Source organism: Crinia signifera, chromosome 7, assembly GCF_055691185.1.
Source record: "Crinia signifera chromosome 7, ASM5569118v1, whole genome shotgun sequence".
In the NCBI taxonomy this organism is placed as follows: domain Eukaryota; kingdom Metazoa; phylum Chordata; class Amphibia; order Anura; family Myobatrachidae; genus Crinia; species Crinia signifera.
This window is the reverse complement of record NC_139223.1, coordinates 188,583,731-188,601,159: the sequence shown is the minus strand read 5'-3', so window position 1 is coordinate 188,601,159 and position 17,429 is coordinate 188,583,731. Positions and strand designations below refer to the sequence as shown.

Genomic DNA, 17,429 nt, shown 5'->3' with positions numbered 1-17,429 from the left:
CTAGTGAGTGGGGGGGGGGTTCGGGGGTTGGACAGGCATTTGGGGGTGTAGCGTTTATCTACTTGCTATGCATCTTCCCAAATGTTTAATGCTAAGGTGGAACACATCCTATCAGTGGTGTAAGTTTGTCCCAGTTGCCCGGAGGCAAGATGTGTATTGCCCCCCCCCCCCCCCCCATACACACAAAACCTTATATAAAGTTTATACTGTATGTCTGTTATGAAATATAACAGGCATATATACAGTATGTATACAGTATATCTATATCTAGAGAGAGATAGAGATAGAACACATATTTTAGAACTCCAGAAGTGATATCATGGGCCTTCAATTAATGGATTTAAAATTGCAGGGGAGGAGAGGTGCCCTCTTGAGAGCAGGAGCCCGGCGGCAGATGACTCCATTGCCTCCCAGAGTTCTGCCTCTGCATCCTATTGTATGTTTGTTTTTAGATTAAACAAAGAATATCGTATTACTTGACATTTTACATCCATATCTGTAATGATCTATTTTTAACATCGGGGATCTCTGATCGCACAGAACACTTACAGTATGTTACTAGGGACTGTGACAAAGCCTCCTATTATGTTACACCTTTAATTATTCATTGACTCGGGTAATAGGAGTCAAAGTGAGTGCATAGAACACAGGAAATAACACAACATATGCTATAGTCACCAAACAGCACAGACGCATCGACTCCCACTAAACGCTGGAACCTTTATTTGACATATAAATGTAAGGTTATGTGAGATCTGGTGGGACTGCAGACGGCCGGTCCGGGGTGATTGTCATCTGCTTATTATGTTTTCTGCTGCCACAAAGAACTTTGTTAAACAAGTCGGTGATGGTGGAAGGTTGATTCCGGTGCCCAGCCTAAGTGAAGCAGACAAATACCAGCCATTGGGCCTTGTGATAAAGAAGAAGCGCTGTTTTCTGTCCCGAAAGTACAAATACATCTCAACCCCTTTTACGCTGAAGGATATTCTTCATGGAGACAAGGAGATTTCTGCAGGTAAATGTAACCTGAGCTCGCGTGCTGCCATGTTACAGTGGCCCGTTCTCTCTTACGCTTTTATAGGCTTCGGCAGATTGCGCAGTTTGCTGTAATACAGGATCGTCATAAACAGCGAGAAAACTTCTGCTCTGATACAATGTGGTGTGATACAGTGAGGCCCTTATTCTGGTCCATTCGCCGCAGGGCTGCGGCCGCATGGAGACCGATGTCTTTGTACTGCACGTGCGCATTTCTGAACAGACTGTTCTCCGGGTGCACACACCCAGGACAGTGGGCGGGGGGGGGGGGGGCGAAGAGGGGCAGCTCCATCAGCATATGAGAATGCCCAGCGTTTCATCGCTGGGCGTTCTCATGTTAATGAGGCCATGGTGAGGGGGGCGGCAGCTGACATCGCTGGTTGTGTTCATAGAAATGCTGGCCATACCCCTGCGAAAGCAGGTGTGTTGATGCCTGCTTTATGTGGGTGGCTGATGTCACATGACATCAGATCCCGCCCCGTATTCGATGGTGAGCGACCGTCCAACGATTTGACGCATGCTAATGAACGGATTTGGGGTGGGGGCATTGAGCAGGGATGGCCAGTGACCTTTACCTGCTCGCTAGACTGTATATTTATACTGTACTAAGCAACGGGATTTTTTAGTTTGGTGGGTTCTCTGACCTCACCTTACTTACAATATACCCCACCCAAATCTAACTGTCTCTGCACAAGTTACATCTGCCCCCCTGCAGTGCACTTGGGGTTGTCCATCTAAGAATGAATTTGCCAGGAGTGAACCAGAAATCTCCCCTTAGTGTGAGACTTTACTAACTGCATTCATTTATAATATTTTTATAATTTATCAAGGTTACTACCGTGTTTCCCCGATAATTAGACCTACCCCAGATTTGGAACATTTGTCCAAAATAAGCCCTCCCCCGAAAATAAGGCCTATGAATTTTCCCATAGATTTTATTAAAGGTATTAAAATGTAGCCCTGCTCAGCCCTGCTCAACTCTCCTGTACCTGTACGATAATACCACGGCTCCCGTTCCCAGGCATGCATTGCGGTAGGCGCGGCGTGGCGTCACGCCGCGCACATCACGCGGCTGCTGAACAGTACAGCCTGTACAGCACACAGCGCCGACAGCACACAGGGGCCATCAATACAGTTCTGGCTGTCTCAGTAAGCAAACAGAGGTTTGGGGCCATCAAGAATGTGGGGGCATGTGGAAAGGTTTGGGGCCATCAAGAATGTGGGGGCATGTGGAAAGGTTTGGGGCCATCAAGAATGAGGGGTCTATTAAAATAAGCCCTCCCCCGAAAATAAGACCTATGGTCTTTTTTGAGAGGAAAAAAAAAATAAGACCGTGTCTTATTATCGGGGAAACACGGTAGTGTGGTCCCTGCATTGTTTAACAGCCACCAGGTCCCTACTTTGGCTATAATGGCCACTAGCATGGTTTCCATATTGTTTATTGGACAACAGAATGTGCTGTATATATTATATCTGTCTCCAGGATGCCCTGTGTATTGTCAAGAGGCAACTGTAACAATCTCTGTATTGAACAAAGCAAGCATGGCCAACCATTGACTATCCAGCTCTTTCAAAACTACTTATCCCAGCATGCTCTGCCACAGTTTATGCATTCCCTTATAACAAACCTGTAGCAGGGAATGCTGGCATTTGTAGTTTCAAAACAGCTGGAGATCCCAGGTTGGCCAGGACTAGAGTAGAGGTTTCTGAAATAGTCTTCACTCTGTCAGATGGGACTGGTAGGTTTTGTAACCTGCATTAGACATAGCATACCTACAGTACAAGGTTTTTTGTAATTGTATTTTTCCATTGCATTGAGCTGGTAGAAGCACCATGGCCAGGGTCCTGTGATTGCCCCGAGGATGAAAGATGCCAGTCAGCCCCTGCCCTTGTCTCTCATCTAATCTTCAGTACTTCTTATCATCTACTCTTTGGTCCCTTTCCTTCTCCATCTACTATAAATGGTGAACAAGAAGACTTATTTAGGAGACCTTCTGTAGGTTTGAGTTTGCACTTTGGTCCCCGTAAGGAATCAACATCTTCTGCCCAGTGCTAGATCCTGGATAACAGACATCCATTTTACAACTTTCACAGGTGTAAGTTCTTACCAGCTGCTGAACTATGAAGATAAGTCGGATGTATCATTCACCAAGAGGCATGGGAACCAGATCATGAATGATGTTGGAATAAATATCTATGGCTCTGATTCAGTCGCTGTTAAAGCTTCCTTTGGGATTGTAACCAAACACGAAGTTGAAGTTCCGAGTTTGCTGAAGGAACTTATCACCAGGTAAAGTATCGTGTGACTTGTAAGACATCTTTGACTTTGATATTGAGATTCAGTATCAGCTATTATTTTATTTATGAATCACTAACAAGATAACATATATGTGTATGGATTTCTGCAGTCCAGTAGCCTCATGTATAACTACACTCATCCACTGTGCCAGCAAGTTACACACCACCTGCCCACTCACCATGGCAACAAGCTAAAGGACAAACCCAGTGGCCAATGAACGTGCGGTGAGGGAGGAGTTCACCCATAATATGCCCAACTCTTCCCATGAAAAATGGAAACTGCTACAACCCAGCAAATCTCTGGTGGTTTAAGAGAGGAACGGGTACATTTACTAAGATGGGAGTTCTGTTGAAGATGGGATGTTGCCCATAGCAACCAATCCAATTCTATCTATTATCTTCTAGAAGATGCTAAATAAATAAGAAGTAGAATCGGATTGGTTGCTATGGACCAACATCCCATCTTAGTAAATTTACCTCAAAGGGTCCATAATTAGTCACAACGGGTCCATGATTAGAGCCATGTTCCTGGAGACCTTTACATGCACAGCAGACTCTGGCACAAACCTACTGCACCGTTGGAGAAGATGGGGCCCACACAGAGCCTGCACATGGGCCCCATCCTCTCTTAAACTGCCCTTTATATCATACTATTCAAAGAGATAAAGTAGGGAAGTTGCCAATAACAATTGGCTTCCAATTGTCATTTTATAGACTGCACTTGATAGATGATATCTAGAAGTCGATTGGTTGCTTTGGACAAGTCCCCCACTTTTTTTCTCTCTAAGGGCCAGATGTACTAAGCTTGGAATGTAATAAAATGGAGAGTGATAAACCACCAGCCAATCAGCTCCTATCTGTCATGTCACATGCTGTGTTTGAAAAATAACAGGTAGGAGCTGATTGGTTGTTGGTTAATCACTCTCCATTTTATTACTTTTCAAGCTTAGTACATCTGGCCCTTAGGTTTTGGTAAATCTCCCCTTGTCACTTAAATTAATTCTATTAGCATGCATTGCATGCATATAAGTAACATTCACATTAGGGTTGGCTATTAAGTGCTTCTCCTTTCATAGTGCCATTGGTATTTTATATTACTGTCAGGAAACCATTGAAATAAACCATTGATGGTTTGAACCATTGATGGACTTCACTAGGTTGGGACACATGAATGAGGAGGGGCACTCAGAGAAAGAGGGTGGGGCTACTGTAAGTGAGGCACAACAGGGACAGAGCTCAGCACTGTGCGATGGGAAAAATCATCAAAAGCTGAGAATCTTTGGACCTCTGATGGCAAATCATCAACCATCGGTGGTCGAAGATTTTCCAACACTAAGTGGGATAATTCCAGCGAAAGGAAGGCCCTGCCCTGTCTTCTCACTTATAGCTCTGGGACACCATGTTGTCATGGTTGCATGTATCCGTGCCCATGTTCACTTTTAGTTATTGTTACTGTTTAATACTTATGCTGCTCTCTAATGTATTGCTTGCACTGTCCATTGTGTATACTGTGGTTAGCTCGGAGTTACTCTAACTAAATAAAATGCTCAAAATGTTAACTCTATTCGGCTCAATTCCACACAGTACCTAATAGTATTCCCATGACTTGGCCACGCCCCATTATGGTGAAGTACGTTGGAATACACAATCCAAAATTACTTCATGCTTATTGACGTAAGACAAGTCCCAAACAAACAGTTTACTCTTTTCATTCTTAGAACTATTGACTTGGATCATTGCTTAGTTCGTCAATCAAGAGAGAATGGGAAGGAAGTGCTGTGTGTGGTCATGGAGAGCATCCGAACAACGCGTCAGTGTTCTCTATCTGTCCATGCTGGCATGCGGGGAGAGACCATGAGAGTAAGTCTACAGCTCTCTCTTTCTTTCTCTCTCTGTTATCATGATGACTGGAATCACTTGACCATTGAGTCTCTCCAGGAGATTATTCTATATGCTATATATGATCCTTAGAACGGCACATTTTTATTTTTCATTCTGTGTGTACTTTTCCACTTGTTAGACATGGTATATATTATTATAATACTAGTTAAAATCCTGTCAAAATGACACCTTGGTCCCTATCTGCTTCTACCTCCAATCTCTGTCTTCACATCTCCCACTCTCCATATTCAGCAAGTTTGAAACAGATCATTTTGCTTTCACTTTCAGTTAAGGAGTAATTTAGTCCGTTGAGTGGCCTCAAGTGGTCACTGGCGGTACTTCACCTCAGAGGTGAGGAGCATTTAGCCTTTCACATGCTCATTGCCCTGGCACTGAGCATGTAACCCATAGCAAAGAGCATGTAACCACTGGCAATGAGCATAAACTCCCTGGCAAAGAGCATTTAGGTAAAAAAAATGTTATTAAATGTATGGAAGTGTGCGGAGCAGAAATTTATTTGTCAGTGGGGCACAAAATTTCTAGTTACGGCACTGCCCCAACCCCCTCCCATAGGCACAAGTGCGGTCACACCATGCTGTATTACAGTACCTTCTGCCCTGTGTATGCACTAGTGGCCTATTGGGTTACAAAGCATGTATGATAACAATAGAATCAAATACATTGCATACATGAAACTTCCCCCTCATTATCTCTGTCACAACACACCTAAATCACCATCGTTTTCTGAGTCAGCAGGTTCCGTGATTGCTGCCTCATCTCTTTCTTTATTAATGACCTATTTGGTTTCTTCAGAAGCGTATGCTGTTTCATAATGCATTGTCATTGTCATTGTCATCTCTCTCAGTTTCATATTATCGACGACCAAAACCATAAAGGACGTGACAAAGCGATTGTATTCCCAGCACATACAACCATAGCGTTTAGTATATTTGATCTGTACATCCACCTGGATGGTCACTTTGGTAAGTTCTGTTTGCTATATAATGACTCTGTGAATTAAAGCTATATACCGAGAATCACATTGAATCACATTGCACAATGCAACTGTTGGGATGGATATACGCTCTTATTCACATCTGATCGCAGTACAAATTTGTTCTAAAAATGGGCAAAGCCATGTGCACTGCAGGTGGGGCAGATGTAACATGTGCAGAGAGAGTTATGGGCCCTACACACGGAGATTTGTGCCAGAGATTCATAATGGGAGATTCAGAAAGTGTTTTGGCGACTTCAGGGGAATAAAAAAAGTCTTCAAATTTAAATATTGGGTTGGAATAAAGCCTGGGGGAGTGACATCTTCTTTGTCTGTATTAGAAAAATAATGTAAAAAAGAAATGGTTTGGGGTCCCTGCCATGAGCATGACCAGCCCCGGGCTCGCTGAGCCAGTCCTGCTTCTCAAATACCAGGGGGGAAAAAATGACATAAGGTTCCCCTATATTCAAGAAACCAGCACCGGGCTCTTGGGCCGGTCCTGGTTCCCAAAATACGGGGGACAAAATGAGTAGGGGTCCCCCATATTTTGTGAACCAGCACCAGGCTCGACTAGCAGGGGGTGTAATGCCATAGCCAGGGAACAGACTTGACGGGGTCCCGTGGCCAAAGCATTACTCTCCATTACTAGTCAGGCCGGGAGTTTTTGGGGAGGTTAGGGACTCCCCCCCCCCCCAAATAAAGGGGTCCCCCTCTCCAGGGCACCCCAGGCCTGGGCTGAAGCCCGGGGCTATCCCCTGCACCCCTGGGCAGTTGTTTGCTGGATTGATAGCTGGTTTCAACAGTAATATTGTCCTTCACAATGAGACTACAGGTCCCAGCAAGCCTGCCCCACATGCTGGCACTTGGGAGAACCACAGGTATCAGCATGTGGGGCATTAAAGGCCCGCTGGTACCTATAGCCCCCCTGTAAATGAAATATTAAAATAAAACAAACAGTTTTTAAAATAATTTTGGTACTTGTTTCCTAGCACGGCGCCCAACGCCCATCGCATACCATACTTAGTGGTGTGAGATGCGATGTGATATTCATGTTAAATTAACAGGAGTGCTTGTACAATGAAATATCGCATAGCATCGCATGCCAGCAAATAGCATGCGATGCGATGTGATTTTTAATTGTACAAGCACCCTGATGGGTGCTTACAATGTTAAATGCACCCCCATTTTCAACGCCACCCCCACTATCAACGCCAACCCGGATTGTGGCGAGCGCAGCGAGCCCGCGAGGGGCGGCGGTACGCGTCCTCCGACCTTTTCATACCTCCTCTATCCACGTTGGCGTGGAGTTGATTTTAGATAGTGTGGTGAGCGCAGCGAGCCACCGAGCCTGAAGCGTGGCGAGCGGACGCAGAATACGAGCCCGAAGCGCTGCGAGCACAGCGAGGGGACTTGGAATATATGTAAAGTAATCCGTGTCCGCTCGCCATGCTTCGGGCTCGGTGGCTCGCTGCGCTCGCCACACTATCTAGGATCAACTCCGCGCCGACGTGGATAGTGGGGGTATGAAAAGGTCGGAGGACACGTACCCCCGCCCCGCGTGGGTTCGCTGCGCTCGCCACACTTCGGGATGGTGTTGATAGTGGGGGTGGCGTTGCCAATGGGGGTGCATTTAACATTGAAAGCACCCATCAAGGTGCTTGTATAATTAAAAATCTAATCGCATCGCATACATTGCATGCCACTATATTGCATGCGATGTGATTGTATAAGATGTACTACGATCAAAATCGGGGGCCCGTGCTAGGAAACAAGTACAATAATTTTATTAAACTGGTTCTTCTTTCTTCACCCAGGGGGGCGGGGCAATGACGCAGCTAACCGTGACTTGCTGGCTGCGCCCATTTAAAAAAAAAATTATGTTTTCCCTCCGCTGCTGCCGATGGACGAAGGGGACCCTGAACAACACCCCTGGGGTCCAGGACCACCACTGAGACCATGGTAAGTAAGGCAGATAGAGGGGTGGGGTGCCGCAAGTGGAGGAGGGTGGAGGGACAGGTGCCGCGAGTGGAGGAGGGGGGAATTGCCGCAAGTGGGGGCAGAATAGCCACGAGTGGGGGAGAGGCGGAATTGCCGCGAGCGGGGGAGGGGCGGAATTGCCTCGAGTGGGGGAAAGTGGTGGTGGAATTGCCACGAGTGTGGGGGTCCGGGTCCCGCGAGTGGGGGAGGGGGGGTGCACTGAGCGACTGCACTTAAATTAACTGACCCGTCCGTTCTGAATGTTGAGCAGATTCAGAATAGCTGTGTTGTCTACACACCCAACGATTTCCATGCGTTTTCAGGCATTTTCTGAGTGATTTAGTAAAATCGCTCAGAAAATTCCTGAATGTCGCCCTGTGTGTGGGGCCCATTAGATTTGGGTGAGGTGTGAAACTGAAATCTAAGTTGCAGTGTAAAAATAATGCAGCCAGTATTTACCCTGCACAGAAACAAATAACTAACACAAATCTAACTGTCTCTATACATGTTACATCTGCCCCACCTGCAGTGCACATGGTTTTGCCCATTTTGAGAACAAATTTGTACTGCCATCAGATCTGAATAAGGGCCATAATGCGCCCGAGTTCTGTGGCCACATTGGATGCCAGCTGTATTCGTATTGTTATTTAAAGGGGCAATCACTAATAACCCATGGTTTGCCTTGTAAGTGATTGCCCCTGTAAGAAAGTCAGAGTTCGTCTGGTATCCCGCCACACCTCCAAACTTGGGCGGCATTGCATCCGACCGGCCATTTTCCAGGGTGAGTAGAGGTATTAGATGGTGGTGCACTAATATACACAGATGCACTTACTCAATCATTTCTTATTCATGTGTTTGTATTTTATTTATTACTATGATATCTCACAGATTTTATTATTATTATTATTATAAAATTCAAACAAACTGTAACCATACCCTGAAAACAACATTAGATAGTGATTTATCAAGCAGTGAAAAGAGCGGAGAACAGACCAGGAAGAAGTTGTCCATACTAACCAATAAGCTACTGTACCTATCATTTCATAGAATCTATGGGATAATTACTACCACAAAGAGGGTTGATTGCTATGGGCAACTTCTCCACTGGTATACTTCCTCACAGCGATGGACTGGGCCGCCAAATCGGCCCTGGTTAATGTGCGTGCACACATCCACCGTGCGGGAGTGCTCTGCCGCTCCCAGCTTGCAGGAGAGAGGGGAATAGCAGCGTGTGATGCCCCTCTCCTGGACCTCAGCAGCGCACAGAGAGAGCTGCCGGACCTGCCGCGAGTCCAGTGACTCTCTCTGTGCGCTGATAGGGAGGCAGAGCCTCCATCTTGCACAAAGAAATCGGCCCACCTTGGCCATAAGCCCCTCTGGCATTTGCCAGAAGTGCCAGTCAGGCCCTGCTTCCTCACTATTTTCACTGCTTGATAAATCCTGTACACCCCTTAATTCCAGAGCATCAGCTCTTAATTAGGGTAAGCAGGACATAGGAGAGCCAAGGACTGGACTCAGGAAACAACAAGATGGGCTACATCATTCTGGGGTGGAATTCTGAAGAAAACTTAGTGGGAGATGTATCAAACCTTCTAAAGAGGACAAATTATTATTATCATCATCATTTATTTATATGGAGCCACAAGGGTTCTGCGGCACCTAGCAATACACAAGTGAGCAAAAATCGGATAACAAATTACAGTACAATACAATTTAGGACAAGTACATGGTAAATAAGGACAGTTGCATCAGGGGACAGGACACTGAAGCAATTATCAGGGTGACAGATATACATACAAAGGTGACCCCGAGTGCACTTCTAATGGTCAAGCAGCTACTCTATAGAATGCCCCCTGTTAGTGGGGGACAGGTGAAGGTGTAGGTAGAATGGAATAGAGAGCGCTGATATGGTAACCACCTCAAACAGTCACAACAAAGTCATCTTTATCAAATATATAATGTCCAGAATGACAACAGTAGATGGCATAAGATCAGTCCAAATCCTACGCGTTTCGTCTTATACAGACTTCATCAGGGGTTGCTCATACAGGCAGTATGTCAAAGGAAACCTACTGCGTATGGATCCTTTTAGGATGTACTGTATGTTTAGGTGTCCAATAAAAAATCGAAATAATCTCATGAACTTAAGTGATATTGCGAGGCAATAGTTTCAAGGCAAGGGATAGGTGTGTCACAGGAGCGCCTCTCACAGCAAGTGTATATATGTTCTAAGAAAAGCACAGGAGAAGAGAGGGCCCTGCTCATAAGATCTTACATTCTATAGGGGAGGGTCAGACAGAATGGAGTGACACAGAAGGGGTAGAAGTGAGCATAGACAGAAGGTTAGGATGAGAGATTGTTGGTTTTTTTGCGGGAGGGTGGGAAGATGATCAGCTCAGTCTTAGACATTTCCGGGGAAAATTACTAAGATGTGTATTCTACTTAACATGTGATGTTGCTATGGGCAACCAATCAGAAGCTACTTCTTATTTATTTAGCTCCCTCTAGAACAGGGCTGGGCAACACCGGCCCTCCAGATGTTGATGAACTACACATCCCAGCATGCCTTGCATCAGTTTCAGCATGGCCACATAGCAAAACTAATGCAAAGCATCCTGGGATGTGTAGTTCCTTAACATCTGGAGGGCCGGTGTTGCCCAGCCCTGCTCTAGAAGATAGTAGACATGATCTGATTGGTTGCCAATAGCAACAGCACATGTGAAGTAGAATACACATCTTAGTAAATTTCCCCCTTTAGGTCTAAAAACCCCTATACACTGGTCTGACTTGCCGGCCAGTTCGGAGAGGGAGGGAGGGATGGGGGGCGGTGGCGGCGCTGGGTCATGGAAATGCCCAGCTTTTCATGGGCATCCCTGAGTTCAGCTATTAGCTCAGCGGCGCTGCCCGGCGCTAACCAGCGGCAATCCCAAGAATTTTATGGGTTTGCCAATCTGGGCATTGAAGCATAGCCCAGAAAATTCTGGGGATTACCACTGAAGGGGTTAATGGAGCTGTTGCCACCAACCGCATTGAAGCTATCGTGTTATAAAAAGTCCTAGATATATGATAGACTCTATAGAATCTGATTTAACCACATTGCCCCCATGGCAGCTAATTGTCCACATGTCTACCAATCAGCATTAGACTTTTACTGCATCACGCACAGTGCCATCAATAACATGAATGGGGTAAGATAGGGTCCGGAATGTGGATAGGGGAAGAAAAAGGAGCAGGAGGGTATTTATCTCTCTCCAAACTTTGATAAATACCCCCCTAAGAATTTTGGTTAAACGTGTAAAAGTTCATACTGTAACTACAGATTTTAGTACCATAGCGGTACATAAGTCAGGCATGTCCAAACTATGGCCCTCCAGCTGTTGTGAAACTACAAGTCCCATCATGCCCTGCAACAGTTTTGCTATTAGAGAATGCTAAAACTATGGCTAGGCATGCTGGGATGTGTAGTTTCACAACAGCTGGAGGGCCATCGTTTGGACATGCCTGACATAAGTTATTGCAAAGCAGGTGGACTTTTTTACAGTATGTTTTGCAGTTTTCAGAATGTGAACTGTTGAGAGCTCTGTTCACACATTTTGTGTATATAGGAAAAGCAATCCTAAACAGATACATGATTATTTTCCAGAGATGTGTGTCTCAACTGCTTCAAAGGGAGGATTTGAGAAACAACCCAGTAGATCATTTTCCTTAAACGCACTACGGAACAACTTGTACCGATCAGGGATCTTATTCACTGGTAAGAAATAAAACCTCTCTCAAGTTATACGCCATTAGCTACTTCATAGCCAGATTAAGGGGGAAACACAGGGCATACTGTATCCCAGGCTGCCTTTGCCAGGGGCCCCCCCAGCTGAAATGCACTGACATCACTAGCTGTCCCTTTTATGCAGCAGCAGGACTATACAGTCAGAATGCTGCAGGATTGCAGGCAGAGACACCAGAGTATCAGGTTTCATGAGCTGTGGTTGGAATGGGTCACGTTATGCATAATCTAATATAACCCACCACCACCACTTCCACCACCTTCCACTGTGTGTGTGTGTTTATTTAACTATTTGTACTACTGTGGGACTACAAGTCCCAGCGGGCCCTTTATTGCCCCGCATGTTGGGACTTGTGGTTCTCCAAGTCCCTGCATGCGGTGCAGGCTTGCTGGGACTCGTAGTTCCACAATAGGTTTTTCTATTTTTACACAATTTATCAACCCGATGCCAACCACCCAAGGGCTTCAGCATGGGCAGGTAAGTTCTGGAGGGGGGGACCCCTTCTTTGGGGAGGTCCCCATTTCCCCAGGACCCCTGCCCATGCTGACCCGTCGGGGGATGATACTTTGGCTGGGGGGACTTGTATAAAAAGTTTCCCCCCGGCTGTGGCATTACCCTGCTGGCTGGTGGGGCCCAGTGGTGATTCTTGAAATACGGGGGACCCCTTCTCATTTTGTCCCCCCGTATTTTGGAAACCAGGACCGGTCCTTGAGCCTGGTGATGGTTTTATAAAATCCAGGGGATCCCTGTTTGTTTTGCCCTATTATTTTATGAAACCAGGACTGGGTTCTTTGAGCCCGGGGCTGGTTATGCTAATTTTTATTTATTTTTTTTGACATTTTTGCCTTTTTTTTGGGACAGAACCATGCACAGATCTCAATGATCTGTGCATGGTTCTGTCAAATTCGCCAGTCAGAACCTGGTCTATTTGGCGATTTTTAGTAACGTTTACCAAAAATCTCATCCCATTAAATTTGCGAGTTGTATACTTCATAATGGGAAAACATCTGGATGCGATTTGAAGTGTGACTAAAAATCGCCACTTCAGAAAGTGCAAAATCGCGGATAAAATTGGAATTTTTTTCCCAGCAAATTTTGCCTATAAAATGTGTGATTTTCTGAAAATGTGCAAAAACTGCAGTTATTGCAGAAAAAAATCGCAAACAATAAATAAAAAATTGGGTACTTATGTAATATCTGGGCTCCCGTTTTTCTTATGAGACCGCGTCCTTGCGCGGGGCTCGCTGCGCTCGCCACGCTTCGGGCACGGTGGCTCTCTGCGCTCTCCACACTATATAAAATCAACTCTGTGCGTAGTTGAATAGTAGGGGTATGAAAAAATGGGGTGCATTTAACATGGGAGCCCAGATAATACATAAGTACCAAAAATTGCATTATGAAATGTCACCCTTTATCTTCTAGTTAGTATGTAGTAGAGAAATCACCTCTTTTTGTTTTTAGTGTCAGATGTATCAAGCTTCAAAAACTGATAAAGTGGAAAGTGAACAGGCTAATCAGCTCCTAACTGTCATATTACAGGCTTGGTTTGAAAAATTTCACTTAGGATCTGATCGTTGTTTATCACTCTCCACTTCATCACTTAAAGCTTGATACATCTGGACTATAGAACCTTTTGTAAAGTGAAAAGATGCCATTTTTACTTTTCACATAGACCTGCTCACAGTGGGCCCAATTCCATGTTGTTTGGGAGAGCGTAAGGCTTAGGTGAGTTTAACACTCACCAGGACGTTGGCTCCGGAGGGGGCGGCTGTGGCCTGGAGCAGGGAAATGCCCGGTGTTTTATGGGTGTTCTCAGGAGAACACTGGGTGTTTCCCTGGTAATGCAGGTGGGTCGATCACATGACATCAGCACCGGCCCCCTTTTGGCAATCTGAGAAGGGACTGGTCGGCATCCGTCAAATGTTTTCTCCCCCCTTCAGCCACATGGGAGTGTACGCAGCTTATGCCCCTTTCAGACCGCACTTTGTAAACGGTATATTGCCGTTTTTTTACCGTTTTAAAACGGTAATCTGTGCGGTCTGAAAGGTGCAGGACCCCTTAACCGTTTTACAAAAGTCGATTTTGTAAAACGGAGGGTCCTACCCGTTTCAGACCCGGTATTTTTGCATCAAAATCGGGTCTGAAACGGTATTTAGGACCCAGCCAATGAGCTGGGTCCTAAATTCAGAGCAGCGAATATTTAATGAGCACTCATTAAATATTCGCAGCACTGAAGCCGCCCCCCGCGTGTCGCCACCCCCCCACGTGTCGCCACCCCCCCACGCAACGCGTGTGTCGACACCCGCCGTGCAGCCGGTACCTTCGTTGTGGATCCCGGCAGTCTTTCGTATGGGGGCAGCCATTTTCCGAAAGTCACTTTTCTTATAAGAAAAGTGACTTTCAGAAAATGGCTGCCCCCATACGAAAGACAGTTTTTTAAAACTGGTTTTCCTATGGGGCAGCCATTTTCTGAAAGACGCTTTTTTTCATAAGTGCTTCCCCGATCAACTGCAGTGCCGGATCACGCAACGGAGGTACCGGCTGCACAGGGGGAGGGGGGGGGGGTTGTTAGCCCTGGGGTGGGGGGGATTTGGGGGTGTTAACCCCCGGGGGAGGGGGGGCGGGGGCGGCGCGCGCTGAAGACTGGCTTTGACCCTGTTTTTGGAAAGTTTCCAGAAACGGGTCTGCCAATGTAAAAAAAAACGCACTTAAACGGTAATATACCGTTTAAGAGATGCGGTGTGAAAGGGGTTTTACCTGGCAGACCCGTTTTTGGAAACGTTTCCAAATACAGGGTCAAAGCCAGTTTTGCGGTCTGAAAGCAGCATTAGTGAATAGGTTTGAATCAGGCCCATAATTCTCACATAATATACAATACTAACATCGTAGTATTAGCTATATGTCTGTCAGTGCACATACGGTGCTATTGGAATGTTTAGCCCATTGTTCGGATCGCTTATGTTTTTGCACAGGAAAAAGAACAATGGACGTCATTGCAAACTCAGACTCGTACCTCGATGACATATTCTCCGATTACTATGACAAAGCCGCCAGCATGACTGACATCTCCACCACGTACATCCGGGAAGGCGCGCACACCCGTGTCAACCTCCTGAATAATAACATTCCCAAGGGGCCATGCGCTCTGTGCGGGATGGGCAACTCCAAACGAGAAACGGTCTACGGCTGCTTTGAGTGCTCTTTCAATGGACAGAAGTACGTCAGGCTGCACGCGGTACCGTGCTTTGACCTCTGGCATAAAAGACTGAAGTAAGAGTTGGACGCGAAGCATTTGTGCCCCTTGGTTATATCTCAGGTGTATCTGTGCCACAGTCCTTCCAACATACATACAAAACGGACACCGTTCCTAATTGTCCCAACTGTGCAAGTTGTTCCAACACCATTCCTTGGTAAATGCTTCCGATGGCCAATAAACTGACAGTGTCAAATGTATTCGTAAAGTCCGAATCTCACAAAAAGAGCATAGATGTAAGCAATGCTTTAGATGTACAAAAAGTTCTGAAAATGGGTGAAAAACAAGAAAAGCTGTTTGTTCCATGTGGGATTGCACAAGAATGCCATATGTCATATGGCAATGGTAATGAACATCAAGTATGCCCACTACCAGAGTCGTATTATCTTTTAGGCTGAAGCCTAGGGGCTATACTAAGGGCCCGTCATTTTTTTCCCCCCGATGAGGCACTGTTTCCTACACCCTAGGGCTCCAGTGGCTGAAGTCACTGTGCATTCTGCGCTGTGGCAAGCACACTTGTAGTCAGGTGAGATTTGTTTTGAGGCAATTTGGGGAGGGGGGGGGGGGGTTGACCAATAGTACACTAGTGATATTACAAGATAGAAAAAGGATGACGACTTTAAAAAATATCGTCCACGACCTATTGACCTATTCATCTATTCGCCGCTGCAGATTCAACTTTTTTTTTTTTAAAGCTGCGTCTGCATTGGTGGAAACGGATGCTAAATTGTATAATTAGCGACCGTTTCCGACATAAAGACATGGATTCGCCGATCCGTGTCTTTTTTTCGACTTTTGGAATGTTTTTGAAAAGTTGGAAGATCAGAATTGACATTGAATAGGTCGAATGTAAATTCAACCTATTCTCATCAACAGTGGCCAATGTGTCCGACAGTCGGAAATATTGTCCGGCATTGAATTCATCCCAATATTTTATTTTATTTTCGATGTCCGTGTGATTATTAAGTGAAAGTGATGGAATAAGCTCCGCCCAAAATATCTGAACGCCTAGGGGCACGCGCATGGGTTAATATGGCCCTGCCCACTACGCCAACAGGAACAGCTTGAATGGCCAATTCAGACCCCTTCGTAGAGGTCCGAATTCAGACCCATCTCCAATGGTGGGGGTGTGAGCATGCGCATAGTCGCTCATGAGCAAACCCTCTGAGCGAAGGCCTTTTGCGAGTTTTTCACTGGGCGGGGCATTTGCAAATTGAGTGACAGGCAGGGTTGGTAGGTGTAAGGACACAATGGTTATGAGAGCTGCCACCACTGGCGAACTGCTTGTGATCCAGCGATGGTAATTGTACCGTTGTTACTGACAGGTGCTTTCCTCACCCGTACATATATTAAGTTTTGCGTATGTGTTTTGGCTTTTTGGTTTTGTTTTACCCCAAACTTCAGCTGGAGAGTTGTATCTGCTGTACTGCTAATGCAAATACAAAACAAATGTACAGTAGAACGCACAGACTGCTCACACGGGAAAAGTCATTCGGTGGTGAGCGGTTGCGAATGGTTCCGCAGGTAATTGCAGCGCTGTGATATTTTCGCAAGCCTTTTGGAGGCGGGATTTGTCTCTCACTGGGCAGCGATTACCTGATCGCAGCGCTCTGCAAATTAGCAGCCGAGCGCTCAGGTCTGAATGGACCCCCTTAGAAGCTCAGTATAAAGCCACAGCCAGGCTCCGCTGATTCCAAGTGGCAAAGCAATGGCCTATTATCTACATATCGTTTCAGTTTTCATTCCAAAAATAAGGTTATGGTATATTAGATCTACAAGGTGTCGGTGTACAGTCATGTGGTCGACCACTAATGTTATACAGTCACAAGGTCGACAGTCAAAAGGTCGACAGGGTCCTAAGGTCGACATGAAAAAAGGTTGACAGGGTCAAAAGATCAACATGGTCAAAAGGTTGACATGAGTATTTCATGTTCTTTTTTGTGTTGGTGTCTATGTCGATATGGACACAAAGCCCTCTCTGTGCTCGCCATGCTTCGGGCTCGGGCAGTATTATATTCTCCCTCCACACTGTAGTGGATGGAAGGGCATGAAATACCGCCTGTCGGCATATGTTGGCTCAAAAACGTGTTTAAAAAAATGCGTGTCGACCTTTTTTCATGTTGACATTTTGACCATGTCAACCGTTTGACTGTCGACCTTTGGACCCTGTCAACGTTTTCACTTTCGACCTGATTGTTGACCGTTAGAG

General features: G+C 45.8%; 1 protein-coding gene across 1 annotated transcript; it reads left to right on the top strand.

The window, feature by feature from the left end:
* The first annotated feature begins 181 nt into the window (after window positions 1–181).
* Window positions 182–15,800, top strand: PJVK (pejvakin). The gene is made up of 6 exons (XM_083152157.1): window positions 182–1,015; window positions 3,130–3,325; window positions 5,052–5,193; window positions 6,080–6,197; window positions 11,829–11,939; window positions 14,940–15,800. The coding sequence occupies exons 1-6, from the start codon at window positions 805–807 to the stop codon at window positions 15,239–15,241; spliced, it is 1,080 nt and encodes a 359-aa protein (XP_083008283.1). The 5' UTR covers window positions 182–804; the 3' UTR covers window positions 15,242–15,800.
* Window positions 15,801–17,429: the final 1,629 nt, after the last annotated feature.